The sequence below is a fragment of the Poecile atricapillus genome, chromosome 3, assembly GCF_030490865.1.
Source record: "Poecile atricapillus isolate bPoeAtr1 chromosome 3, bPoeAtr1.hap1, whole genome shotgun sequence".
Lineage (NCBI taxonomy): Eukaryota > Metazoa > Chordata > Aves > Passeriformes > Paridae > Poecile > Poecile atricapillus.
The window spans coordinates 104,961,084-104,988,670 of NC_081251.1; the positions used below are offsets into that span (position 1 = coordinate 104,961,084).

The 27,587-nt window shown below is 45.2% G+C and overlaps 1 protein-coding gene across 2 annotated transcripts in view; it reads right to left on the reverse strand.

Moving 5' to 3' along the window:
* The window catches only part of ACSS1 (acyl-CoA synthetase short chain family member 1), a 35,087-nt gene extending 8,118 nt beyond the window's left edge, over positions 1–26,969 (reverse strand). For both annotated transcript variants that reach the window (XR_009277189.1, XM_058835059.1), the window contains exons 1-11: positions 26,586–26,969; positions 23,245–23,341; positions 14,857–15,056; positions 13,555–13,730; positions 10,065–10,217; positions 8,280–8,427; positions 7,852–7,989; positions 7,174–7,266; positions 3,330–3,442; positions 2,850–2,976; positions 1,079–1,206 (exon numbers count right to left, since the gene is read on the reverse strand). Coding sequence is in view for 1 of the 2 variants with exons in the window: in XM_058835059.1 (XP_058691042.1) it covers positions 1,079–1,206; positions 2,850–2,976; positions 3,330–3,442; positions 7,174–7,266; positions 7,852–7,989; positions 8,280–8,427; positions 10,065–10,217; positions 13,555–13,730; positions 14,857–15,056; positions 23,245–23,341; positions 26,586–26,880 (1,668 nt within the window). In the remaining variant the exon portion in view is untranslated. The remainder of the gene's footprint in view (positions 1–1,078; positions 1,207–2,849; positions 2,977–3,329; positions 3,443–7,173; positions 7,267–7,851; positions 7,990–8,279; positions 8,428–10,064; positions 10,218–13,554; positions 13,731–14,856; positions 15,057–23,244; positions 23,342–26,585) is intronic.
* Between the last annotated feature and the right edge of the window lie 618 nt (positions 26,970–27,587).

Here is a 27,587-nt window from a genome sequence, read left to right on the forward strand (position 1 = left end):
CAGTCTTGCACTGCTCAGTGCTACAGAGAACTGTGTCCAGCAGAGGTAAAAAGTCAAGTTGCCAACATCACAGTCCACACTGGACTTGTGTTTATAAGTGCCCAAAGCACACAAGAAGGCAGAAAGAATCAGATTTCTTTATTCCCTAACCCAAATGCATTTCTGTTATTATGCTGCACAACAATAATTACTTCTGTTGCACTACAGAGTTTAATTTAACACTCTTCTACAGTAAGAAGTGCACAGACCAGAAGAAACCATGTATCTGCATCCCACACCAAAGAATGGATTATGTTATCTTAGATTAAAATATGAAAGTAAGCATCATAGAGCAATCCAGGCACATAAATGTATTTGCTTTTACATATGCATACACATACACAGATTGTGAGAGGAACTGGATCCTATAGCTACAATCAGAAACTTGCACAGACAAAAGAATTACAGAGGATAAAGTAGGATCCTGTGTTCTATGTGAACACAGCTCAGGTTCATCAGATGTTACGTTTAAGTGCCATTTGCAAGCAAGGCACGTAATATAGAAATAAATAAACAAGTCAAGCTTTAAATTAAACACTCTGAGGACTTTTTGTTTTCAATTCCCAGAGATAAAATTATTTTCTTGATGACAGGCTAGCTTTGCAGCTGACATAAATCAAGGTGGCTTTATGTTTAACACTGCTGAATTCTCAAGCATAGTCAGCTAGTTCAGGAACCACAGGTTTAGGAAGAAAAGGTCAGGTGTTAGCAGAGGGGAAGGAGAACATAGGAGAGACACTTACGGAGCATCCACCAGCATCCAAAACAACTGCAACAGTACAATATCAGAGGAGAGAGGAAACACAGCTCTGACAGCTCGATTGCAGGGACTGTCCACAGTGTGGCTCCCCTCACTTGCTCACTTGCTGTCTCCTCAATAAGGGAGCTGTTTCCTCTTGCACCTTTGCTATTCATTGCGCATCAAGCTGCGTCTATGTAGGGGCAGGTATTTGAAGGCAAGAGACAAAGCTGCTTTGAAAGGGTCACCCTACCTCACAGATATGCCCTGTCAAGGGACCTCTACCTGCTTGGAACTTACCATTGCATCTTCTATTTCTGCCGTCCCCAGCCTGTGTCCACTTATGTTAATGATATCATCCATGCGCCCTGTTATCTGGTAATAGCCTTTCTGGCTCCTGTAAGCACCATCCCCTGTGAAGTAGTAACCTGCACCAAAGACACAGGGCTGATCAGCAGCAGCAAGTGTGGCAGTTTTGGCTCTGGTATGGGACAGACCATGCCATAGTATGGCAAGTAGGGCAGGGTGGATCAGGCAGCTCGCAGGCCTTCACAAACTCACATCTGTGTGACCTGCCTCACACCATTTCCCACTTCCCTCTGCCATCCCTGGCCCTCCTGTGCTCTACCTCGGCTGTGCTGGCTCCTAAAAAGCACCTGAATAGCACCAAGATGGTGAAGCTCAGATCTCTGCAAAGATAGACAAATCACTGTAGGCAATCAGCAGCAATGAGAGGCTGATGTTCCTGTAGTAAAACCATGCCCAGCAACACAACCCAGCAATGCTCAGCCGGATTTACAGAACCAAGAGGGGCTCTCTGATCTCTCTAGGCTTTGCATGCCTACATCTACACAGCAGCTGTGTGGTCAAGCCTCTTGGGGCACACAGTACTAAGGCAAAACCACTTCAAATGCCATTTGCCATCATGCCACAGGCTACTGGTCAAGCTCAGAACTGCTGCTGGCTACATCTCAGCACACATGGAAAACTACAGCTGTTCAGCTGAAAGGGAGCAGCTCTAATATATTTTGTACATGGGAACACTGCCAGTTGTTTTTTTAATCATTTACACTGGGATGGATGAAAAGTCATTTTCCCTCCCAGCTAACAAGATTCAGATAACAGTCACTCTCTAGCATGTGAATATAGGAGAAACACTGCTATCAGATTAGCTGAAAATTCCAAACCACCCCATGATAAGCATGGAGGGTCTAAAACATTTGATGGAAACTGAAAAAGACCCAGGGTTTCCTGGAAACTCCAGTGTCACTAAGGAACATCTGGTAACACAGATTGTGTTGGATCTTCACCAAGGCCATGTCTGCATCTGAATCGTTCCAGTGGCACATCTGAGAAGCAGCAGGCAGCTACTGCTGTGAAATCTGAAGGTGGTTCTTGCCAGGACCCATTATTGCCCTCTTCATTGACTTTCAGTCATGTTTTCTGCCCTTCCAGATCAATTAATCAACTATCAACTAAGTATCAACAAGACATCAAATGAAAATGTAGTAAGTAATAAGGGACTATGGGGTCATTCAGTTTCTTGTACCAGTTTCCCATTCTTATAATCCAGCCCTTTTTGTACAATTTTTAGGACTGCCTGTCTAATTCTTGCCTACCTGCCTTGCCTGTAGATTTCAAATCCCTTTCAGTTTCTTTCCCCAAGTGAAGACATTTGTCTTGTCCAATGTCCTACAAAAAATGTTTTCCTGCTGCTTCTAGTTACTTACCAGACAACTTGGCCACATTTTAAAATGGGAAGTTGTAACACAGGGTTAAGATTCAGTGATGCAGGAGGTATTTCCCATCCAATATGCCTTTTTCCAAGTGAGATATAAAGCACCAGAGAAAAGATATTTGGACTTTAAAGCCTGGGCATTAAAGTTTTCTAGGAAATACATCCCTTTTGACAGCTAGAAAGGTCAACATTACCTAAAACCATCAGGGCATGCTTGCAACCTGTGATACACACCCCAGACCATTATGGCACAGAAATAGCAGAAAGTACTGCTGAAAATATTCAGTATGCTTATACTGCAGTGAAACTGCCTTCCCTTGGCAATTCCCTTACCTGGGTAGGCTTTGAAATAAGCATCAATAAAGCGCTGGTGATCTCCATGGATTGTTCTTGCCATGCCAGGCCATGGCTGGGCAATGCAGAGTGCACCAGACACATCATTGCCCTCTATAACCTCTCCCTGCAGGTTTAAGCACAGGAAGGATGAACAGGTGAACAAAAGAGGAATAGTAAAGAGCTTCTGTGTCATTGATCTGGCAAGAATCACCTTGTTGCTCAAGTGGAGGGTCACAAGTGGAGACTCCTCTAGATACTTGAAATGCCCTGTTGGGTAATCTATATGGACAACTGAGATTCTCTCTCTCTCTCTCTCTCTCTATATATATATATATATATAAATTGCTCATCTATTCCACCATTTTTAAGGAGAAACAAGCATCCTTCTGGATCCTGTTCCTTTGCCGTCCAAAAGGTGATTAAAGCAGAAACACAAAGCAGCTTCTCGTTTGGGCACCCAGCACTGCTCCAACTCACATTCTCATCCATGAGCACAGGCACAATCCCAAAGAAAGGTCTCATAGCCATAGCTGGAACAATCTCAGCTTTCTCCTCTGAGGGCCGTGGGGCAATGCAGATGCCACCAGTTTCTGGAAGAAAAATGAAAACAAAAATATATATAGTCCATCCACTGTTGGGTGAAAGAAAATTCCAGCTCTTATTAGGCCAAGAAGAGAACAGTGACGCCACCTTTCAAGAAAGAGCCACCGGGAATGACTCCTGCAGAACCAAGGAGCACAGACATCTGAAAGCAGCACAGGCCTGGCATGGGCAGTACTCAGCATCCTCACTTCCTACCCAGAAGTGATTTTACAGGGAAAGTATAGGCATGTCAGGGGGTTTATCTCCCTCTAGTGTTCCTACATCTGTCTAAGGTTAGCAGGAAAATCACTTCAGGAACCTGAATTACTGTCATTACAGAGTATGAGATTAACCCACCCCTTACAGGCAGGTTGAGCTTATCTTCTAGTCAAAATTGAACCTTTTAATCATCCTTTTTCATTCCTGCTGGGATGAACATTAAATCAGACTCTAACAGTAATGAGGTCTTTTCTATTCTAAATCTAATTCAGAAACACAAGAGAGAAACAAAAACAAAAGAGAATAAGGCTTGTAAAAATACAGCTCTATAAATAAAGGTATATTCTGCCATGGAGAGTACATTCCTCTACCACCTTTGCTGAGCTTGTGAAAATTGAAACCAGAGTTTGTAACAGCTGAATTTGACCCTGAATTTGCATCCAGCTATGAAGAAGGGTCTCTGATGGCCTTAAGGTTTAGATCTGTAGCAAATGTTTTCACACATGGCTTACACATAGAAGTATTTCCCATTTCATTGATTCACTTCATGTTTCTATTAATTTTGAAAAGGGGAGCTTGAATTGTTCCAGGAAGAAGCATCACAGGCACCTGCTGTTCTCTGTTTGGACAGACAAAACCTGCATCAGAACAGGGACCCTGACTAAACTGAAGGCTGCTCTTGCTAAGCCAGTACTCATTCTAAATACAGCACTGAGAGCTGTGTTTCAACAAGGTGATTGCCACATCCTACACATCCTGCAGCCAGCCGCACACAAGGCAGTAAAATCTCACTCCTGAGGGAGCTGCATTGTTGCAAGGGTGCCTTAAAAATTATTCTCATGGGGAAGAACTATTATAAATTGGTTTAGAAGCACCAATTTTAGCCACTGACAGATGACATCAAGCAAAACTTCTAGGCTCTACCCTGCCCTTATGAAGCTTTTCTATTCAGAGGCAGAGCTGGCAGAGAAAAGCTGTGTTTCCACATTACCTGTGCCCACACTGTCAACATGGTACAAACCCACCCAGACTTTGGGCAAGGACAGCTGAGTCTGAGCAGGGGACGAGCGCTTTGAACCAGGCTCCCCTCTGCCATGGAGAGATCCCATATGGCAGCAGAGTAGAGCAAGTGCTTTCTGCCACCACAGACAGACTGGAATGACTGCTCTGGGGGGAATCCGTTTCAGAAGCACCAGCCCAGTCTAAATCAATGTGAGATGATGCCAACAACAAAAGCTTCCAGTGTCTATTCAGAAATGTCTTTCAAAACCAGCTTCTGTTCATGGCTGTTCTTTTTTTTTTGGTGACATCAGTGACAAAAGTCAAAATACCTAGTATCTCTTCTGCATCATGAAGAACTACACCCAAAACTCAAGCACAGCTTTGATTCTATTACTGTCAATCACAACCTGGTATCTTAACAGCAAGACCCATAGGAATTTTTCATCTGCATGCACGACACTATTAAAATTGCTTCTCATAATTGCTCTCTCACACATTTGCCTCATCCAAAGATTTTAAAGGGGATTCTTAAATCACCATTGGCTGATGCGTGCCAGGCTTTATTAGCTGGCAACAGGTTGCTGCTTCAGAGAGCAGTGTCCCATGGAGGACACTGCACACAGCAGCACAATTAACCAGCTATTCTGAAAATGTATAGGAAAGGTGACACTGCAGGACCACAGCCAGCATCCATCACATTGTTCCTGTCATCTCTTCCCACGTTCTTTTTTTGTTTAAATGGCATATATAATCTTTCCAAGATTAATCTGGCTTCCTCTTTATTAAAGCATCAACTGTAGAAAAAGATTGAATCCACTTTCTAATAAAATCAATGTCATGAATATTTGTTGTTATATTATGCTTCCTGGAGCTGGTAACTGTTTACCTGCAAAACTATGCCTGGTTCAAGGTAAGACCAAGTACTCTGCACTAAAAGACTGTCCAGTGAATGTTTTTAAACCTCTCACCTGACAGTTGTTGCTCCAAAATCCCAGGACAAATGCAGTTTGATACAAGATCTAACACTGTACTTCGGAGGAAATAAAAAACACAGTATGAACACTGCATGTACCAGTTAACAAAAAAAAACAAAAAGTGTTAGGGCAAAACTGTATTCTTATCAATTACATCAATGTGCAGTAATCAATTGCTTCTCCGTGGTGTTTTCCTTCAGAGCAGTGAGGAAGAAAGCATACGATGAGCAAAGACTTAGCCAGTCATCTTTCCTTCTGCTCAGCATGTAGGAACCCAGAAGATAAAAGAAATCAGTAGTTGAAGTAGATAGCAGTTAACATTGCTGCTCTGAATTCTGCCTGCAAGTCTGGTCTGGATTAAATGGAACTTGGTTGTGTGCCAGAAGAAAATTTATCACGCTGAGATAGAGCCTGCTAGCAGGAATAAGGATGAAATCAGGAGCAGCTTGACTGGAAAGGGAATGAATATGCTGCTCAATGGCAGTCTAAGACTATTTTTCAGCAGAGGCAGAATGCCAGCAGCTGTGCTCCTGTCTCCATGGCAAACTGGATCTCCCAACTTGAGAAGGACATATTGCAAGACACCTCTAGCCTGAGTGCTGTTTCCCTGAAAGGAGAGGACTGGATGCTCAGGAAGGAGCCAGGAAAGAGATGCAGGACTCCTTTGAGCAGAGGGCCCCACCAGGCAGCACAACCACAGTTTGGGTACAGCACATGGCCTCTCCCTGCTGCTGGTCAGGGAGGCCAGGAGACAGAGGCCAGCTCTGCTCCAGCTGGACTGGAGACAGCCAGTCACTGTTTCCAGCAGCTTGTACACAGCAAACAAACCTCAACTGATGCACACAGCTAGGCCAAGCATGTTGCCAATACACAGGTGCATCCCTTCTGAGGTATCAAAGCTCCAGGGCCAACACAACTGCAGAATATCAATTCAATCATGGGAGAAGGTGCTCCCCAGCAGCCCTGCTGGGTGATGGCCATGGTCCTCCAGCCACCTGATGGGCAGCCAGAAAGTCATCACTCACTCCCTTCCAATCTACCAGAGCAGTTGCACGAGGTCCCTTTGACTACACAGCTTAGTTTTCCATCCTCCCCAGCCATTCCCAGAAATGAAAACAAAGCACACCTAAGTACAGATTGTGGCTATGTGGTGCATTCAGTGCTTTTGCATGATAAGACCATAACAAGGTCAGTTCACTTAAACTGAAAATTAGTTTTGCAATTCACGCCGACTATTGCCAGCTTTGCCCAGAAATTCAATCTCTGCCCCATATTTCTAGGTGAAATTGGCATTTTCCAGCACTCAAAATATCAAAGAACATTCAGAGGAAAACAAAAAATGCAACATTGCTATTGCTTGTACATGTTGTTACATTGCTGTTATGTGCAGAAACTCCCCAGTGACTTTCAAAAGCTGATCCAAATGCAAGGAGGGCTTTTTTGACAGACTTGTTGCATCAAATTGAAATGTTCTAATCCCTCTCTCCCCACCAGCAACCTGTCAATGGTCAGGGTCCCTTGTGCCCCCCAAGGCTGCCTCTTACCTGTCTGCCACCACGTGTCCACAAGGGCACAGCGTCCTTCTCCCACCACCTGGTAGAACCACTGCCAAGCTTCCTTGTTGATGGGCTCTCCCACTAGACCAAAACAAGAAAGAAAACAACCTGAGACCCAGGAGACTGCAGGCAGTTCATTCTCCTTCTTGGTGCACAACAAGCTGAATGCATGATCTCCAATCAGAATGCCTACAGCACTTTTGCTGGGATGCACAAAGGACTGGGATGCACTCATGTAACTGAGAACTGACTTTTTCCAGAAGGACCAAAAGGCAAGCAATGAATATTACTGAAAGTAACTAATCAGTGCAGGTCACGTAATAAGAACCTCCAGAATAGAAAATAATGCAGGGAAATGCTGCCTGGGTCACCTATGCCAGTAAAATTATAAGTGATGCCCTTTAACATTAGATAAATCTTTTTAGCCAAGAATGTGATCCTGCAAAATAACCTAGGAAACAGGCAATCATACAAAAGTTCAATGGACCCAAAATGTGATTTTGTTGCTTCCTCTGCTGAGAAAATATTTGAAAAGCCAGACACAAAGCCTACTTTATCTTTTTCTTTCTAACCATATCCCATGTGGTCAGCTGAGCTCCTCTGACATCTTCATTCCACCAGCTAGAACCCTTTGTCTTTTTCAGATGAAGATTTCATGCCCCTTACCTGAACCCAAAACCTTCAAGGAAGATCTGTCATATTTCTTCACCCACTCTTCTCCATAATTCAGCAGCAGGCGTATTGCTGTAGGTGCTCCATAAAACTGATTAATTTTCAACCTTTGCACCACTTCCCAGTAACGACCTGCAAAATCACAAACTGGCTTTTTACCCTTCCAGCACTGACATACTGCTGCAGACACTCAGCTGAAAGGTTAACAGCCAAAGATTGAGCTGTTACTACTGTGAGTGCAAAGCAAAAGTAATGATAGGTTTGTTTTTTTCCTACCCTGGATTCACAGATGTTCCCAAGTGTTGTATACACATGATCCAAAGCAATGGAGCTTACCTCTCCTGAGAAGGCAGGTCATGCTGGACAGGTCTCTAAACCTCTTCTGCCACGTCTAGCCAAACCTTTTCCCACCACTTCCTCACCTGGGTCAGGGTACACTGGAGTGCTTTCAAACAGGACAGAGGTGGCTCCGTTGCAGAGTGGTCCATACACGACATAGCTATGTCCTGTGATCCAGCCAATGTCGGCCACACAGCCAAAAACATCACCTTCCTGGTAGTCAAACACATACTGCAAAGATAAACGTAAGGCCAGCTGATTTTCTGCTGGCAGGTGCTCAAAGGAAAGGTGCTAGACTGGGCATCCAGATGGGAGCAGGAGAGTGCACAGGGCATGTGGGACACAGCCACATGAAGACCAGCCTGAGGTGAGGAAGCGAGTCAGAGAGACCAGTACTAGGGCTCCCAGGCTTCTGGCACGTTTGCAAACATACAGGAAGCACAGCTGTACCAGTAGCTGCTCAGCTGGAGCAACAAAGCTACAACCAAAGCTCAGAGCCTTGGAGCAGGTTGCCTGCTGCAGGTGGTCCACATGGTAGAGCTGATTCTGAGCCACAGGGAAACTGCAGACCACAGAGTCTCAGACCCTTCCCCAATATCAACAGATTTCCATGAGAGATCTGGAGGAACTCTTAGGTGCCCATAAAACATTTACTGAGAAATATTCTTAGCTGCTCAGCTTCTCTATAGGAGTGCATCACTTTCCAGACGCTACCCTCTCCTTGCTCATCAAATGCAAGGTAAAGATCTTGAAGAGCTCATTATCTTGTCTTGGATATGGAAAATGCTTCCCACTGTAAATCTAACTCCTCTACCATATGGTGAAGAGGTCCTGACTGATAAGAAGTTAGGTTTATGGATCAAAACTCAAAAAACACCCCATGAGTGCGTGACAGGAGTGTCACATGGGAGTATGCAGAGACCACAGAGATCACACAGGCCAGCTGATCCCTCTACCTAGAAAAGACAATTCTCACCTCTTACTTTTCCAAGTGCCTTTCCCTCTCATGCACTCTGCAGGTGCAGAAAACACACCAGGGTGCAGATCTGCCTTCTGGACTAAGAAAGAGATGCCTTGGTGTTTATGCTGTCACTTAGAAAAGCTGACGTAACAAATGCCCTTCATGCAGAGAAGTCTGACACTTGAACATTCAAATCTTCTAAAAATTCAACCATGTCAGCCTAAAGAAAGAAAACCTTCACATGAATTGTGTGAGATTACAAACAGGGTGATACCACTAAAGGCAGATGGAGATCTTTTACCACAGTCCTCTCCTCATTTCACTGTTACCTTTTCATATGCAGAGCTCAGACCAGAAGCTTTAAGAAGCAGTGCCTTTACTCTCCATTTTCATGAGAAAGGAGGTTAAAACATTTTCCCTTGATCACCCAGAAAAGCAGAAGAGAGGTGCAACCACAAGAGGAGAAATACAATTTTTGTTCTACAGACAACAAGTACTATGTGAAGACACTGTTTTAAGAGTCCAGATCCTCTCTGAAATAAGTAAGTCAAGCAGCCCAAAGCAAAATACTACAGTAATATCCACATTGCCAATGCCAGTAAGATACTTTCCAAAATCTCCTCAGCTGCAAGTTTTGGGCAGCCAACATTGGCATATTTTAAATGCAAGAGCAGCACTGCCATTTCCTTGCTTTCATAAATCTAGGTACAGGTTTGCATAGTATCATATTCCTCAGAACAAATCCTGAAGAATAATTACACAGTTCAGATGTTTTCCAGCTTGTTTACAACCAATAAGCCACCTGGGCAGCAAGCAGAGAATCCAGTATTCCTCCCTGACCCAGGTCTCTCTTGTTGGCACTGCTGGAAGGTAAGTGAACCTGTCCCAGAGGAGACAGCTGAGTTACCTTGTGCGTGAGAGCAGCATACAGCAGGTATCCAGCCTGGGTGTGAACGATTCCTTTGGGTTTCCCAGTGCTGCCCGAGGTGTACAGCATGAAGAGCATGTCTTCACTGTCCATGCTCTCTGGAGCGCAGACGGAATCTGCTTTGGTCATCTCCTAAGAAAGAAAAGGTGGTAATGACAGACTTTCATTACATGGAGCCAACCATCACTCCCTCTGTAAGCACGGCAACATTATCCAGAGGCAAGAGCCACCATTGCTGTTGCCCCTCACAAATGTCTATGGATATATCATAGCCTATATGGGCTCACCTGCTGGAAAGGTTCCTGTGGGTACATAGCATTTAGCATTCCCATCAGTACCTCTGCTGGGCAGAGAAGTCAAGAAGAACTGGCCAGATAAAACAATATTTCAGGGGGCGGAAACAGTAATTTATAGCTGCTTACATTTCAAGCCTCTGCAAGCTGCTGGTGGGAATCCAAAATGTGACTGCAAACACTTGACAGCAGCAGCAAGGCTGACTGGGTACTGCTTAGTACCTTCCTTTTCCTCTAAAAACTGCATTGCTACAGTTAAACTGTGCGTTCATCTCCCTTCCCTGACCCCAGCAGTGGATGACTGTCCTATCCATTTGATCCTCAAATTCTAATTTTTCTACCTGGAACAAGAGTGCTTTACTCTTCTGCCTCTGCCACTCTGTTCATACTCCCCTGTTTTGCCAGCTGGGTGAGATCTCTCCTCATCCCTTGTCGTGGTTTTGAACCAGTAATTAACAAAAAGGGGGAAAAAAAGAATTATTTATTTCTTGCTGTGAGATATGGATTAAAACAAGAGCAAACCAGGCATAAAACTTAAAAGGAATAAAGAAAGTTTATTGACAAACTACAAGAATAAGAACACCAGAATAAACTTTTAGAAAAAACCTTTTCATTTCTCACTGCTTACCATTCTTTTGTTCACATGACAACAGAGACAAGAACTTTAGAATTTTTGATGGTTTAAACAATTCTTAATTCCTTCTATAGTCTTTTATCAGTCTCTGTAGAGAAACAGAAGTTCCTTTCTGTTAATTTATGGAGTTTCTCACAAGAAAACTATTTTTGTTACAGTTTCCCGTTTCTCTGATATCAGCTGCCCAGAGCTGCTGTTATCAGAGCCCACCCCTCCTATTCCACATCACTCTGAAATGTGTTATAGGTCATTAGTTTGGGGATAGCATTTTAAGGATAAGTTATTCAAAGGCAAAAAGTATTCTTCATCTGTTTCTGTGAGCTTCACTAGAAAAGAGTTTTCTCATTGCCTCTCAAGGCTTCAAATCTCCCAGCACTTCACTATACCATAATTACTCTACTTTTTCTCAAATTTACACTTTGAACACTCTATTCCTCCCCATACTCTATCATGAATTAAAGGAGTTCTTTTCAGGACTTTATTGTCCATCCCCATAGTTTTAACAGAAAGATATTTCAGCTTAATTAAAGCATCTTCTTAATTCTCTACCTTTCTTGAAGTTTCTTTTCTTTCTTTCCACTAGTAGTTTATAAAGTCTCTTTTCATCTTGATCACTCTCCTTTTCTCTCTCTGGATAAAAAGATTAATCCGCAAGTCTCATCTGGATAAGAAAGAGTTAAAATCTTGCCCAAGCTTTTGTAGATGGTTCGGTGATCTCTGCTGAACAGGAGCTGGAGCTGTCTGTGATGAAAAGTTCCTCATAGCTGCTCTGGAGAGCATAGTCACCGTCTCTGCTTGCAGCAGGCTTAGAGCTCTTCTCCTTCTTTACTCGACAGTTTTCTGGTAAATTCCATCACAGCAAAACCTGCAGCCAAGCCAGGAACCGGCCTGGCCCAGCTTGGCTCAGAGCAAGCTCCCGCAGGCCCCATCTCCCGGCCGGGAGAACGGCAGGCCCAGCCCGGCCCCCGCTCCAGCCTCATGGCCAGGCAGAAACCGAGAGGCCGAAGCTCTGCTACCTTTCACAGCCAGAAAACAAAGAGAACCACAGAGTTCTGGTTGTACACTTTAAGGTGGGGTTCACAAGTTGATCTCACTTTTCAATGGCTAAAACTGCTGTCAATTCTCAGCAATGACCGATAATTGGTCATGAGAAAAGATTCCCGGAAGTCCCCAGCAACTTTAACTTTCTTAAAGGTAAAGTAACTCCATGACATCCCTACAGTTAGAACCACAGGAGGGAAGCCTGCAATGTCCTGCTAGGTCACAGCTCCTCCAGAGCTCTGTACTGTCCTGATGAATAATGATTCCTGTAGGAGTTATTAGGTGGCTCCTTGGAGGGATTTCTTAGTACTACCTTTTTATGAGAACACACTGTATTTACAAGTGAATATTCATTACCATCAGTAGGCCTAGCTGTTTAAAAATGTCTGACAAGCAATGCTTAATAAAATATGAAGAGTTCATAAAATGTAATTCGTAGCCTTTGAGTTACAGCACTGCTGCTCATCTCAGGTATTTCTCATGACATTTCAGCAGTGCCAATTCAGGCTGACTTGTCAGTTTTTGAAATAAAGATGGAATCCTCATATGCTCGATTACAACATGAGCTTAAATTTTGCAGTAAGCCATTGCACAAGTGCTGGAAAGTACTACTGCTGTAAAGATCAGTAAGGATAGTCAAACATCATTAACTGCTTAATTCTTGTTTTGTTTCAGATCCCAAAACTGAAAATGGGATGAGCTCAGCTCTTGGATCACCAGAGCACCTCAGAATGTTTGCAGACTAAGGAAAATAATCAGAACATCCTTTGTGGATGTAAGGAGTAAGACAATTTCTGAGTAAAACCTGTCTTCTCTGTTTAACTTACTCCTATCTCATGTGACCAGCACAGAGTCTCTTGAGCAATTATCTTGCCAGCAGATTAGCTTTTTCCAGGCATTATTAGCATGAGTAGTTCCTGTTTACTGCTGCCAGCAAACTGATAAAACTACTTCTGCATTAGGCCAGAGTCCCATGTGTGCCAGCTAAACACATAAAAACAACTGCTGTTTTCTTCCCCAGGAAGCACAGGCCCTAAATATTCCCAAGCCATCACTTTTCTCCCACCATGGGACAATCACAACACTGTTCATGGCTGGATGAAGCCTCTCTAGGAACTTCACTATTTCTGCACTGCCTTTCAACAGTGTCCAGTCTGAGTGCACATGCAATCCATAACACAGTGCCTGAACACGGTAAAATAACAACAGCCACAATGGTCTCCATCACCTCTGGGTCTCAGGCAACACTCCTAAAATCTCAGCACTGTTTGCAAGACTTCTGAAATGGAGCAGCATAACCCCTGCCTACGCTGAGATAAACCAGACAGATTGAGCTGCTTCAACTCACAATCCTAGCAGACTGTAGATACAGGCAGTCCATTTGAGGATGAAAACCCAGATGTTGTAAGGAGCAGAACTCAGGTCCCAAAAGCACTTACGGAGAGAAATATTATCCTAGCCAACACTCAGACCTAAAAGGAGTTATGCAACAACAACATACCTCGTCAAGGGGAATATCACGGTCACCCATCTGGACTTTGTTATCTGTCCTCTGAGCCACAAACACATGTTTGATGCTTGGGCAGCTCTTCACAGCTTCATCCACAGTTGCCTTCAGCTCTATGGTTCGGCCTCCCCTGACTCCCTGGTTGTATGTGATAACTGCTTTGCATCCAGCTAAAAGAGAAAGAATTAGCAGACATGCCAGCCTGTCTTCCAGGCTAGGATGCACACCCAGCTTTCATTACTTTGGGAGTGATGTATAAGACAACACATGTGACAAATACTCAGAACCATTGTCAGACAAAACCAGTCAGTGTCACTGATGAAAACACTTTAAAACCTGAGATACCCAGAGATTAAGGGTAGCTGGGACCTCCATAGGTTATCCAGTCCATCACCCCTACCTCAAGGCAGGGTCTGCTTCAGCTAAACCACTTCTGGCAGCTACCCCTTCAATTTTCCCAAAACACTCCAATGGCATCTAATCTACCCTTTCTCCAGCAGTCGACTCCAATGACTATTATGAATGTGAGGAAGTCTTCCCCAACATCCAGCCAAAGTGTCATTCTGCAGTTTAAATCATCTATCCCTGCCTTGCAAAGCTGACATGCAGAACAGCTTCTTCCCAGTCCCCTGTGTGAGGGATAACTAAAACATGTACTTACTCTCTGCAGATCAACTCCACTAAAAAGAAGAAAAGAACATGACAATTTCTGTAAGATTTATTCCCTCACACTAGCCGCAAAGAAACTGATGTGACTGCTAGAACATGAGCCACTGGCTATTTCCCTCTTCTGTTGCTATTTTTAGCATCACTTTTTACCTAGTCACAATATGCAAGTACTTTGGGGCTGAGAACAGCTCTGTCTGCTGGTACAAGGGCTCACAGAGCAGGGGCAGGCTGCCAACACTTCCCGTACTATACATAAATCACAGGATCCCAATTGAGAATGCAGAATTAGTACTGTCCAAGAGTATCAAAGAAACACTGCAATTATACTGCAAAACAACAAATCAGGCCCTATCCCTAAGCTCTGGTTTTCCTTCCAGGTTCACTGCTGTCAGGCAATAACCTGGTGCACACTGAATGTTAAGCAATTTATTAAGTATTCTAAGGCCAGAGGACGCTGCATGTGTCACTCAGGAAAAGGCTCCTCACTGCACTCTGCAGGGGAGAGTGAACTGTCCTGCTAGGCGAGAATGAACCAAGAAAACTCTTTCTGCCAAAAAAACACAGGGCTGGGATATGCCTTGGAGCACTGAAACAGAGGCATTTGTTCCCCAGTCTGCATTTACTCACAGTCCATGATTCTCCCAGCCAAGGACTCGGCGCTGAATCCAGCGAAGACCACGGTGTGAACAGCACCAATCCTGGCACAAGCCAGCATGGCTGCCACTGACAAGGGGGACACAGACATATAGATGGCCACCCTGTCCCCTTTCTGGATTCCATATTTCTTCAGGGTGTTGGCAAGGCGGCAAGTCAGATCCAGAAGTTCCCTGTGGCACAGAAGGAATGTTGTCATGTGACTGCACAAGCTGATTTACTCGGGGTGAGCAAAGAAAAGATGAATTGGGCAGAGTGAGGCTTCATGATCACCTCTGCATCTCGTCTCAGCAGGACAGAGCATCTTAAAGAAGGGTGGCCTGGGGCATGCTGGTAGCCCGGTTTCTGCTGCCATTGTAGAGAGAAGAAAAAGGACAGAGTGGTACTTGCTGCAGAAGAACAGGAGAGAGAGCCGCAGGCGCTGTCCGGAGCTGCCAGGCTGTAATTTGGCCACAGCAGCCAGCAAGCCAGGTGCTGTCACGCTGCCACCAGAAATCGGGGTTTATTTCAGCCACTCCTGATTCCTTTTTTACCCACGAGGCTCAGTCAGAAGCTACTGGGAACACAAGTGGGATAAACATAAGATGAAATGGAAATGTTGTCTAAAGACTCGCCACACTGTTTAAGTTGGGCGACAGCTGGAAGTGCTCCACAACCAGGAGCTTCTCTTTAAATTGCAAGGGTAAGCAACAAATTTGCATGCACAAGGAAAGAAAGGAGAAGTCTGGAGGCACTTGTATGTGGGACAAATTTTACAGGATTCTCATCAAAACTGGATCACCTGCAGCCCAACAGCCTTGCAGAACACAGGTACTGCTACCACTCTTGCACAGAGAAACTCAGGAACACCAAGAACAGGAACAAAGTCTCTTCTCATGGGACTCTGCTATGACATGGTGACAATAGCAAAAATGTTCCTCTAAGGAATGAAAAAGCACTTTGTGGGCAAGGGCTTGCACATTCCCTTATTCTGATGCCTGCACAGGGATAACACAATAGCAGGTATAGCTGGGACCAAGATGCTGCCATGGACTTGAAAAACTCTCTATGCTTTCAGTGGAAGGACTCTGGGAACAAGGGTTACTGAGCCAGGTGAGGAGTGGTCTCATGCCAAGGGAGGAGCTAACAAGGGGCAGCAGAGCACTCCTTCTGGTGCCAGTCATCAGCTCAGAGGAACAGACTGGCAGAGTCTGCCAGGAATGACAATTGTCCTTCGGGTTCACAAGCTCTCCAAGTACCAAGGCCCAGAGAAGAGAGTCATCTTATACTCTCCAGCATGTTCATCATCCATCTGTGAACCCTTAGGGGTTCTGAGCTATACCACCAGGGACCCCCATAGCTTTTAACAAAGAAATTAATTTTGTGGGGTTGCATTCTGTAATGCAACCCCACAATAAGCTGTAAAGCATGAATAGTTATCTTAAGTATCCTCTTCTCCCTGAACTGGGCATAGCTACAAAACAAACCCAGTTTTCAACTGGCAGCTAAGCTGCAAATAAAATGAAAAGTTGTTTCTAGTTCATAAATATATATTTTTGTTTGTTTGTTTTAACCCTTGCAAGTTGGAAATAAAAGCTGAAGAGCTCTGCTTTGGAAATATCTAATCAAAACTATGGGCTGAGAATTAGTAATTTTTGGAGTGTCCACCTCTTAACTTGTCTTAAACCAAGAGACAAGAAGGAAAATGAGCCTCAAATTCAAGGCACAGCCCTTTGTATTATTTATTCTAAGACTATTCTTGTAGCATCAAGTAAATAGTCAATTTCTGAACTCAGAGAGGTGGCCAGATGTGTTCAGCGCCTGCTCTCTGGCAGTAGCTGGTAACAGCTGCCCATGTGAGTGACCACAAGCATGCAGAAAATAGGGATGGAGCAGCTGCACCCCAGACTGAATTCTCCCCAATCCCTTATAGTGGAAGATCAGCCTAAACTCTAAAGCACAACATTGAATACCTCTTCCCAAGCCCCTCAAGACCATGGAAGTGCACACTCAGATTTATTATTTTGCTTTTATTGTGTTAATGAACTGAACAACTTTCAGCAATAATCAATTCCCACCCAACCATTGGTTTGGTGCCTTGTCCTAAAAGGACACATTTTCTGGTCTGGAATTTATCTGGTGCTGCATTAAAGAAAATCTTCAATGCAGAAAAATAACAAAGAGGAAAAACAAAAGCTGTTCAACTGCAGAGCACATGAAGGGAAACAAGCCCCAGAGAGACAGCTGTGAGAAAGTAAAATGAAAACTACTTATCTGCAATGGAAAATACTCAAGTGCTTTCTGAGCTGCAGCCTCTTTCTGCTATACAGAAATGACAGAGTATCTCTGTCTAAGATGCATTTTCTGAGCAACTCCATTATTCGTCTTGTTCCTTTTGCTTATTCAGGACTCGGTGACCACAATGGCAGGTGCTCTTACTGTTTTTTATGATCAACTCCAAATTAACATTTGCTTCATGAACATGTGTAAATAAGGTGATAGACAATATGGACCAGTCTTTACCCATGGATCTATTTGCCTCTTCTTTGTATGCTGAAATGCTGGGATAGAAAGGCCTTGGAGGTCCCTCAGATCTGCAGCACGTGGGAGGATGGACACAAAGACAAGGAAAAGGTGAAGCCAAGAACTCCAACAAAGAAATCCACTAATCCCTGAGCATTAGGTGTGTCTTTTGGCTCCTGTGGCAGTCAGGCTTGCTCTCCAGTTCAAGAAAGGGAGAGAGCAGAAATACTGTGCCAGGAATCCTTCCCTTGACTCCCTCACTCCTTCAAAAACATTTTATCGAACAGGCAGGCAGTTGGTACATGCCAGCATGTTACACACTGCCAGTCCTCAACCCAGACACATTCTGGAGAGGAATGAGCACTGTGCAGAGTCACTGCACCTAAACAAACTGAGCAGGAGGAAACCACAGCCATCATCACCCTCTCCATCTGCTACTACTGCCAAGCTTGGCATTGTAGTTCCTCCATCACACAAGGTCGGAAGAGCCAAGAGTAACTGAAACCGTCAAACCCAGCAGTGCCCCATCCCTGACACAGAGACAATGGCATGGAATGCTGCCCAGGAGGTGTGTTGCTAGCATGGCGCATTCACCAGCTTCCTGCATTCCCAAGAATTTCCAGTGCAGCCACTCAGAGCAGGGCACTGCACTTGGCAGAGGGAGGCAGGAATAACCACCAGAGAGGAATAAAGCCACGGGGCACACAGAGGGTCCTGGAGCACTTGGGTCCCTCTGTGCAAGCAGGGGAGACAGCAGGGGGATCTCAGCAGAGCCACTGCAGAAGAAGGAAATGTGCTGCAGGCAAAAGGAAGTGGCCAGCCCCTCCTGACAGCGACAGATGAGAAACTGTGGAGTCAGTTCATGGCACAACAGTCTGAGGATCCTCTGCAAAAGCAAATTGTAAGAGCTAAGAGCAAATAAGAGAACAAACTGGACAGCAGAACACTGCTCCAGTGGGCAAAGTGTCAGAGCAGAACAGAGAAACAGGGAAGCAGCAACCAGCTGGACCCAGAAGGGGAGACCATTTGCAGAGGAGAAAGAGCAGTAGATCCAGTGTGTGCATTTAGAACAAAGCAAGTCAGGAAAATGGCAGAGGCATTAATGAACACAAAGGACCAGTAAGAGGCATGTAGACCTGCTGCTGGACAAATGTGGGATCAGTGGTAAGCAACAGGACCTATTTCTTTCCGTATGATTATGTAAGATTAGAGTGTTAAGGGCTAAAACTAAATAATTAACTCGTCTCTCTATGTATAAGGTGTGTTTCCATTCTGCCCATAGATAAGGCTTTGATCCTGCTGTCTTCCAGACTCATCACTCCCTATTCATCTCCTCAGCTACCACCACATCACTTCTAAGCACAAGACCTACAAGGCTGGCCCTCCAACAGAGACAGCAGGTCATTGTTCAGGCCAGTCCTTCTGTTTAATCTAACAGACAGCACTCATCTCCCTGTCCTTACATCTCTGTTCCAACAGAACCACCAGACCATATTTCTCTCAGATCCCTCCCTAGATACAGTTTTGTTTCCAGACCCCATCGCTTAGTGCAGTGTCTGGAACAACTTCTGTAAAACCCATCAGCACCATGTGTCACTTCTCTGACGCATTTCAGGATACTTTGCAGAAAGAGCCTTCCAGTAAGTCTGATGTTACCTCTTGCCACAGCGTACAGCTTTCTAAACAAAGTCAGTTCCTTTTACATCAAAAAAAGTTGCATCAAGACCTTCTTTGAGAAGCAACCTTTTGCAAAATTACTCTAGACTTTTTCTTAATACATTCAGTGCCATACACAGGCTTTGACAATACCTGGTTTAGAGCCTTAGCCCAAGCCATGTTCTCTGCTGTCATGGCACAAAAGCTGGGTTGGGTATTTCTTGCAGCAATCAGTTTATTTCCTGGAACCATAGTTTGGGTTAGGGTGAAAGTGTTTGAAAATTCAGCTCAAATGTCCAAACTGGGCATTAGAGCACAATTGCCCAGCCCTCCTGCAGACATCCCGAAAGCCAAGGCAAGGGAGACCCCTTGTAATCTTTTTCAGGTGAGAAAGTGAAAAATTCATTAGCTGTCTTGGATGGGGAAAGCTGAAAGCCTGGGCAAGATTTACTTCCAACCTGAACTTACAAAGACAGCTCTGGAAAGATGGAAAAGAGTTTTGCTGCCCATGGCAAGTACCATCATGGCTTCCAGCTACAGTCTTCACTGTGATCTGTAATACAATTTAATCTATTTTAGCTCAGGAATCCATTAGCTTTTTAAAGGCATAGCTGTCATGTTGCTCATTAAGATGTCCAACCACTTCTATCCCATCTACCTAGGACGTTAATTTCTGGTCCTTTACTTTTCCTCTCTCCTTACTTTGTATTTTGCATTTTGAACTTTCCGTCTGGCAGCAACATTTTCTGTACAAAAGCGATCACCCTTCTTTTGAAACCTGCAACCCTTTTGAAAAGCAGGTTAGCTAATGCATTCTGCTGCCCACTTCCCATAGCTCCCATTGACAACAGCCATGGGATTTTGCAAATCCACTGGGTCACAGGTGGATAAACTGTAGAGACCATGCTAAACCAGGGAACATCAGAGAGAATAAGTAACTCTATGTCAGACAGGGGAGGGCTGGCATAACTTTAGCTGCTGTTTTCAACATTTCCTGCTGTTGAACTTACAGAGACTGCAACCCAACAGATCTGGCCACCAACTTCACCTGCTTTTATAAGGCACAGTACCTTTGAAAACTCAGGCTTAGCAATGCACTGGGAATTCCTCTGCAAGGTTTCAAAAACCCTTAGCCTTGACAATATCCACAGGGCAGGACAAAACACGCCTGGTCTGGTTGGATCCTTCTGACAATAAATTCAGCTGTCAGCTCACAGCACCACAGTGCTGCTAAGCCACTGAACTACCAATGAGTTTTTGGTGGCTTAGCCTCTGGAGATCCAGAGAGCCTCTTGATAACTGATTTACATAACCTGTCCCCACTTTGCAGACTGCAGACACCAGTGCCCAAGAGGGCTGTATTCCCTGTTATTACAATGCAGTAAAAACCCAAGTCTCGCCTTCCCATTCAAAACCAGAGATAATCTGAAACTCACCTAAATTTCTACTTGATAGAAATGAAAGCCCCAGGGAGGGAAAAGCAAGAATGGCCAGTGAACTTTTTTCCTGAAAGGCTGAGTTGCATCAGCTAGAGAGACAGGACAAAACTCAGCAGTGAAAAAGATCATCACAACTGAGCTTGTAAGCGCAGCCATCATCTCTTGGTGCAAAAAACAAAATGTTTCACCTATGGGTCTGGGTATCTTTGCCTACCAGCAGATGTTTAGATTCTTCCCCTAGCACACAGCACTTGAACTCTGCTGCACAAATACAACCCACCTTGTTGACAAGTATGCACAGGGATGTGAGCTGACTGATGGCCCAGCCCAGCTCTTTGACCACAGTGGAGGCAAACTGAGGCTGCCAAGGATGAGCTAACTGGGACAGCACTTTGCAGTGCAGCTGTGTTTCCTGCCAGTGCATGGAGGACATCCCACTGATGAAGGTTTTTCCCTTCCCCAGGGAGGAGAAAGCCTTTTCCAGCCCTTTTCCTGCACAGCCACCTTCTTCCTTTGCAGGCTGCGATGGGAATAAGGCCAGCACTCAGCTGTTTTCTTGTCCCTGACAACTCCCCAGAGGAGAAGGCAGAGGACCCAGGCCAGCAGCTGCATATTTCCTTGTGTCACCCAGGGCTTATCTCTGAGGAGAAGCAGCTGACAGCAGCAAGCTTTGCAAAGTAGATAATGCAAAAAAATGGTGCCTTGCAGTATGTTGCACATAAGCCCTGGACAGCTCTCTCCCAGCTGAATCCACACCCTTACTCAAAGCTGGTCCATAAGGCAGTGCCCAGATTAAAGTCTTTGGCTTCCTAGAGTGCTACGTCCTTACTCTAAGGCTGCTATGCCATTAGCAGGGCAAACAGATACTAAGGAAAGGGGCATCTCCTGCCAAGACATGTCCAGTTTCCCTCTCATTCCCTCTTTACACTGAGGCTGATGTGCTACAGAAGGCTCACCAAGGACTATTCAACCAACATCCCAGCTCCTGAGCCACTTTCTTCTGTGATATGTTTTCCCTCACAAAATTTCTAGCTCAAATAAGGCACTACTGCAAAAGGTTTTAAACTAAGCTTTGTCTCAAAGGAAAGTCACTGCCAACACACTGTGGGAAAAAGCATCCTGTTTCATTTAAAACCTGTAAAAGTGCAGCCCAAAGGCCACAGAAAAGGCTCAATAGTCATAGAGTATTGCTGTTTTCAACAAAGCTATTCCTGCCTTAATGAGATAAGCAGAGAACCAAGTGATCTGTTTTACCACGTGGTAGGACCAAAGTCTCTTGAGAAACTCAAATGCAGTCACATCTCACCCAGAGTATCAGGCAGAAACAGAAACATGGCTCTCAAATACAGGCAGAAGATTTGAAAATAGAGATTGCCAATACATCTTTCACTTGTATGTTCTCCTTTCTGGTACCAGTTACTGTATCTCTGTAAGGCTGCACAAAGAAAGGTTCCGTTTTGAGACAGGGGTTACTTGTCTTCATGTGACAGCAATCACAATTCCACAGGCTGAAAATATACTTTCTTCCAAATGCATTTTGGCATGGTCAGGAAAAAAACCAGTCCTGTTGTTCAGAAAGGCTATCCTTTATCTCCAGAGATTGCAGATAAGATGTTTGAATGTCTGCAGCAGCTCACTACATTTCAAATAGCAGCCTAAGGGGGAGGTTCAGGTTGCCTTGAATGAGGCTGTGCTGTCTGTTGGGCTGCTTCTCTTATCAGGTTGATCTGAGCACAACTGCCACCTCTTTCCTACCCCTAGTTTTCATGCCTGAGGCATAAAGAGAGAGGTAAAAGTGTACAAATTCAGGAGAAAAACATACCATACACAAACTCTTGAAGAAACCTTTGGTTCCATTACCACCAGAATGTCAAAATGCAAAAGCACTTATCCAAGCTACCCAATTGATTACAACATATTTATATCATAACAGGCCTAAACACCCTGCCAAATAACAATACCAAGATTAAAAACAATGTACTCCTTTCACAGATTTATATCAGATAGTGTTTATTTCTGTTGCAAGAAGCAATAACCTCTCAAAATTATTTTTACACCCACTCCTCCCTGCTGACCACTTTCCTCACTCCAATGAATAGTGTTTCCAGGAGCTTTAATAAATTTTGGAGACGAATCAGACCACCAGAACCCATTCAGACCCAAAGAGTTCTAGGAATCCAAACAAGTTCCAGAAAACACTCTGTAAAGGTCTAATGCTAGGACTTTCTTCATCTCTTCTGCTTTCTGATCTATCAGAACAAACATCTGGCTCCCTGAGATTCAGCAGCTCAAACATTTGATTCCCTAAAACATGCACTGAGGAACATACAAGTCTGGGAAACACTTAAATCTCAGTAGAGACAGAGATTATGTAAAAGGCAGGACTTTCTCCTAAATGAGGGTACATAGCAAGGAGAAGAGAAATATAAACCTGCCATATTCTAAAAAACCCTGTAATCTAAAGCATCAATTACGAGTCAGTGTCACTCAGAGCAGCTTCAAGGTTGCTGTAAAATGCACTGAGGATGGAAAAGAGAAACATGAGGAGCTTAAAATCCCCTCCAGGGATCAGGGGTCAGTATCAAGCTGTTGACTACCAACACAAGATGTTTGCACCAAGACATTTGCTGCTCTGCTGAAACCAGAAGCTACTCACAGAAATTTTTCCATGCATACCTCCAGGAAGCAAAAAGGAAACAGTCAGGTGAAAAAATCCCATTTCCTATTCCCCCACACTGCCAGGCATAGTGAGAAGGTGCCATACCTGTATGTCACATGCACTGCAGTGCCAGGTTCATCTCTCTCCCAAATCAAAGCCACTCTGTTCGGAGACTTTTCGACGTGCTGATCCAAGCAATTTACTGAAAAAAAACCCAAGGTTTTAAACAAAGCCTGATCATATGAAAGGTGCTTTGTAAACCTAGCTTGGTCAAGTGCAACAGCAAGCAAGTGCAAGATGAAACATCAGTTTTCAGGTTGCTAGGCACACACTAATGTATAACAGAGGAACTGAGAGCATTTGCAGCTCTAGCAAAACTATACAACAAATTCTACACTTAATTGGCACAGTGGCCTTAGAGATGGATACCCATGAGAGGCCTTGGCTAATTCAGCTCAGCTTTGTTCCACTGGCTAAACTTAAGCCAGCCCAAATCCTTCCCCTGCTCCCAGAAGCACAAAGGCAAGACACCCTTTTGATGTTTTTGCTCCCTGGAGCAGCATTTCACTACAGAACTCGGATAGTCTACTCCAGCTGGCATATTTAGCACCGCACTATTTGGATTTTTCTAATTAAAGCTCATGTGAAACATTTTTATTCCAGGGTATAACAAAGAGCTGAACCTCAGCTAACTGAAAATATCTAAAACTGTAGGACATACGGCAAACTCAAAGTTCCGACATCTACAAATTATCAGATCTGTGGGAAAGATTAATGTGTCTCAGGCTGTGTATTCCATCTCCTAAAATTTAAAGGTATAAAATTCCCTTTTAAAGGTGTATCTCTCCTGCTCAGCAACTTGAAGTGGAGGACTTAGGGAGAACACCCAACCTGAAGAAATTTATATAATTCACAAAAGAAACCTGCCTGCATGTCCAGTAGCAACCTGCCTGATAGAGAACATCCTTGTTAAGTACTAATTCCAAGACTATATGACACTTACTTATTGCATTTTAATATTTCTGAAGCAGTTACTGTATTTCAATAGGCAACATGTCAGGGACACTGCTGTGTAATTCAGAGAAAACCTTTTTAATAATTTCTGGATTTCAGGTCTTATTTATTGGAAATATTAATACTGATGGGAGAGGACTTCATTTTTCCAGATAAATTTAAAAAGCTGTGTGCTGTAGTAGCTTTGGCTGTTGTGTGATCACACCATCACACCACCACACAGGGGTGGGAATGAGCCCCTAAAGGTGCACAGAGAAAGAAATTCCTCAGAATTTAATACATTTCATTACAAGACCAAGTGTTAGTCTCAAAAATTTGAAAAAGCATCTTCATCTGTTTAAAGTCTTTTATTTTTAATGCAAAATCCTGCAGCAGTACTATAAAAATAAAAGAGACAAAGCTATTTCTTAAACCATCCTAATACAATACAAGAGGACAAAAGCTCTAGTAGGGAATACTTTAAGCAGCTATACACTGATTTCCTCTACCTGTGTTCATTGCTATGTCTCGGTCCACAAGTAGCAACTCCCACCTCCAAGCTCCTCGCAGCTACACCCTCACATAATCTAACATGCTAGAGTGAATTATGTGAAGTGGCATTCATTGCCCTAGCAACTTTTCTTACTTCTGAGCAGCCACACCAGCCTTCAGAGGAAATTTCTGCTGCAGAAAGCCGTGGCTGAAAGCTCCAAGAAAGCTTCAAGTGGGAGCTTTAGCTCTGTGCTCAGTAAGAATCGGCAGGTGAACCAGAGCCAAATGCTATTATTTCCTTCCTGATCTTAGGCTTACAAGAGCCTTTTGCTCATTTTACAAAACATAATTGTGACCTTCCCCTTACTACTACACCCTAGTGGTTTCTCCATACATTTTCTTGCTTCCTTGACTGCTCAGAAACAATTCATCTCAGTAAGACAAACTCCCGACAATGTGTCCTGGTTGTAAATGCAGTAGTTTGCCAGGTTATTCTCCTGGTCAGGAATTACAGTTCAAGAAATCCAGAAGCCCTGAAGCTCCCAGGTCCCCAGAATCCTACTGCAAGGGCCCCCAAGCAAAGAGCATCAGATGACTCAGTTGCTCATGGTTCAGTTGTGCTGGGAGACGTGCACACAGGATGTTCTGGATCAGGAATCTGAATTGTTGCCATGTTTCTGCAGCCAGTGTTCAAATCAAGAGGTGAAAGGACAACATCAGAGTCTCCTAATTGAAAAAACAGCCACTTGGTTGTGACAAAGTACTGCCTTCATCATGCTTGGGAAAAAAAAAAAACCAGCAACAGAAAACCTGTTTAATTCTGTGCATCTGTTTCAAAGATTTCCTTTTATGTATGCAAAGAAAACTAAGTGGCATTTTCTTTTATGCCACTTTCTTTTATTTTTCTTTTATGTCAGCTGAGGAACCAGACCAAAGGCCAAGCAATATCTGGATATCAAAGATCTGACATGGGATCCAGAAGAAAGTGTTGATCCCACTCTACAGAGGAAAGAAATAAATCCCTGATAGGCTGTGCTCAGACAAGATCTTCCTTTCAATGGGAATTAATGAAAACAAAATTCTGGCTAAAATCCTGATTGCTGCATGCTGGACACAGGGCTGTACAGACACCTCCATAAGCTTGGGACCCACTGCTGGGCATCATCCCCTGGGAGGAGACATTCTCTTATGTTCTCTGGAAGATCTGAGGAGGGCTTCCTCTTCAGCTGTCAAAAAAAAAAGTGCACTACTACACTACTGTCAAAAAAAGTTACTGCACTACTGAACAGGTGCTCTCCCCGAGGAATGGGAAAAGAAGATCAGCAGTGTTCATCCGTGTTAAAAGACATCACCACTGAGTGATACCCGGGGTGGGGCTGGGGCTCACTCACACTGGACGAAGCGCTACCACAGCACAGAAGAGCCTTCAAGGCAGATATGGCATGGACAAAACTCAAAGGCAGTCAGGGCAGCCACGGCAAATTTTACTCTTGTTTCATGTTGAATGGTTACATCGGAGGAAAAGGCCAAGATTCTCGCTTAAAAGAAGAAAAAATCCTGCAGCTTCTGCCGTAAAAGCCTGGGGCCCCACCTGTGGATCATCCTGAGCCACCACGGGGCCGGGCAGCACCAGGAGCCCGCAGCCGGCAGAGCCCAAGCTGCGCATCCCAGCAACGGGGCTGCGGCCGATCTCCTCAGGTCGAAGGGCGGCCGCCCGCGAGGCAGCGCCCGGGCAAGAGGCTAAGCCGGGGTTATCCCGGCTTCGGATTTTCTCCCTGCTTCCAGCATTTCGCAATTCCCGGCTTGTTTCCTCCCTGCGCCGCCCAACCGAAATCCTCGTTTTCACCCCCAAAGACGAGCGCTGGCGAAAATTCAGCCCGCGGGGCGCCTCCCGTCCAGCCCGGCGGCAGCAGCGGGCGGCCCCGCCGGGGCGCGGGGGATGCGCGGCCGGGACGCCTTACCCGAGACGTTGAGGCGGCCGCCGAGGAACCAGCGGGCGGAACCAGCGGGAGCGCCGGGCTGGCAGGCCGTGTGGAAGGGACTGTCCCAGCGCAGCCACCCCCGCGCCACGTCCGCCCAGAACCCGGCGGGGTCGCGGGCCGCCCGCTCCCGCCAGGCCCGGTATCCGCCGGGCGGCAGCGCCCCGGGGGCCCCCGCCTGGCTGCAGCAGCTCCGCGCCGCCACCGCGACCCGGCCCGGGGGGCGCGGGAGGCTGAGGGAGCGCAGAGCCCGCGCTCGGGCGAATGCCAGAGCCATGGGGACACAGCCCTGCACCGCTGTGTCCGCCGCGCCCGCCCGGACCGGGAGAGCGAGAGGGAGAGAACGAGAGGGAGAAGGAGTGAGAGACCGCCTGCGGGGAGGGGCTGCCCCGGCGGGGCGGCTCCGCCATCGCCGCACCCTGCACGCCCCGCACAGCCTGCGCCCAGGGACGCTCCGCACCCCTGCGAACACCCCGCACTCCTGGGAGCACCCCGCCCCCAGGGACACCCAGCCCCCCTGAGAGCACCCCGAGAGACACGCCCGCATCTGGAGAGAGAGACCCAGCACCTTTCTCTGACGGGAAGTCACTTGCAGGGATGTGCATCCCTATTCGCATCCTCACCACAATGTGGGTGCCCAGGTACGGCCAGGCACTTCAGCATAAAAAGCAACTGAGCACAAAGCGAGCACGGGCAGTGGCACAGTCCTCATGCACAGACAGTACTTGTGCTCGTGGATAGGTGACAAACACGCTGTGCCCTCGTACACGACCATACACACAGCTATCAAAAGTCACCCTGTCCCCTCTGCTCAAAATGGGGTGTCTCTAAGTGGGCTACACATCCACTTTTTGCTTGGCAGTCCTGTGAACATCATCATTACCGTAATGTGGAATTCCTGGCTTTAGTATCCCAACACTTTTTCCTCTATGTTAATCTAGGGACCAGATTTCACCCCAACTTCTTGGTGCAAACCCTGTACAA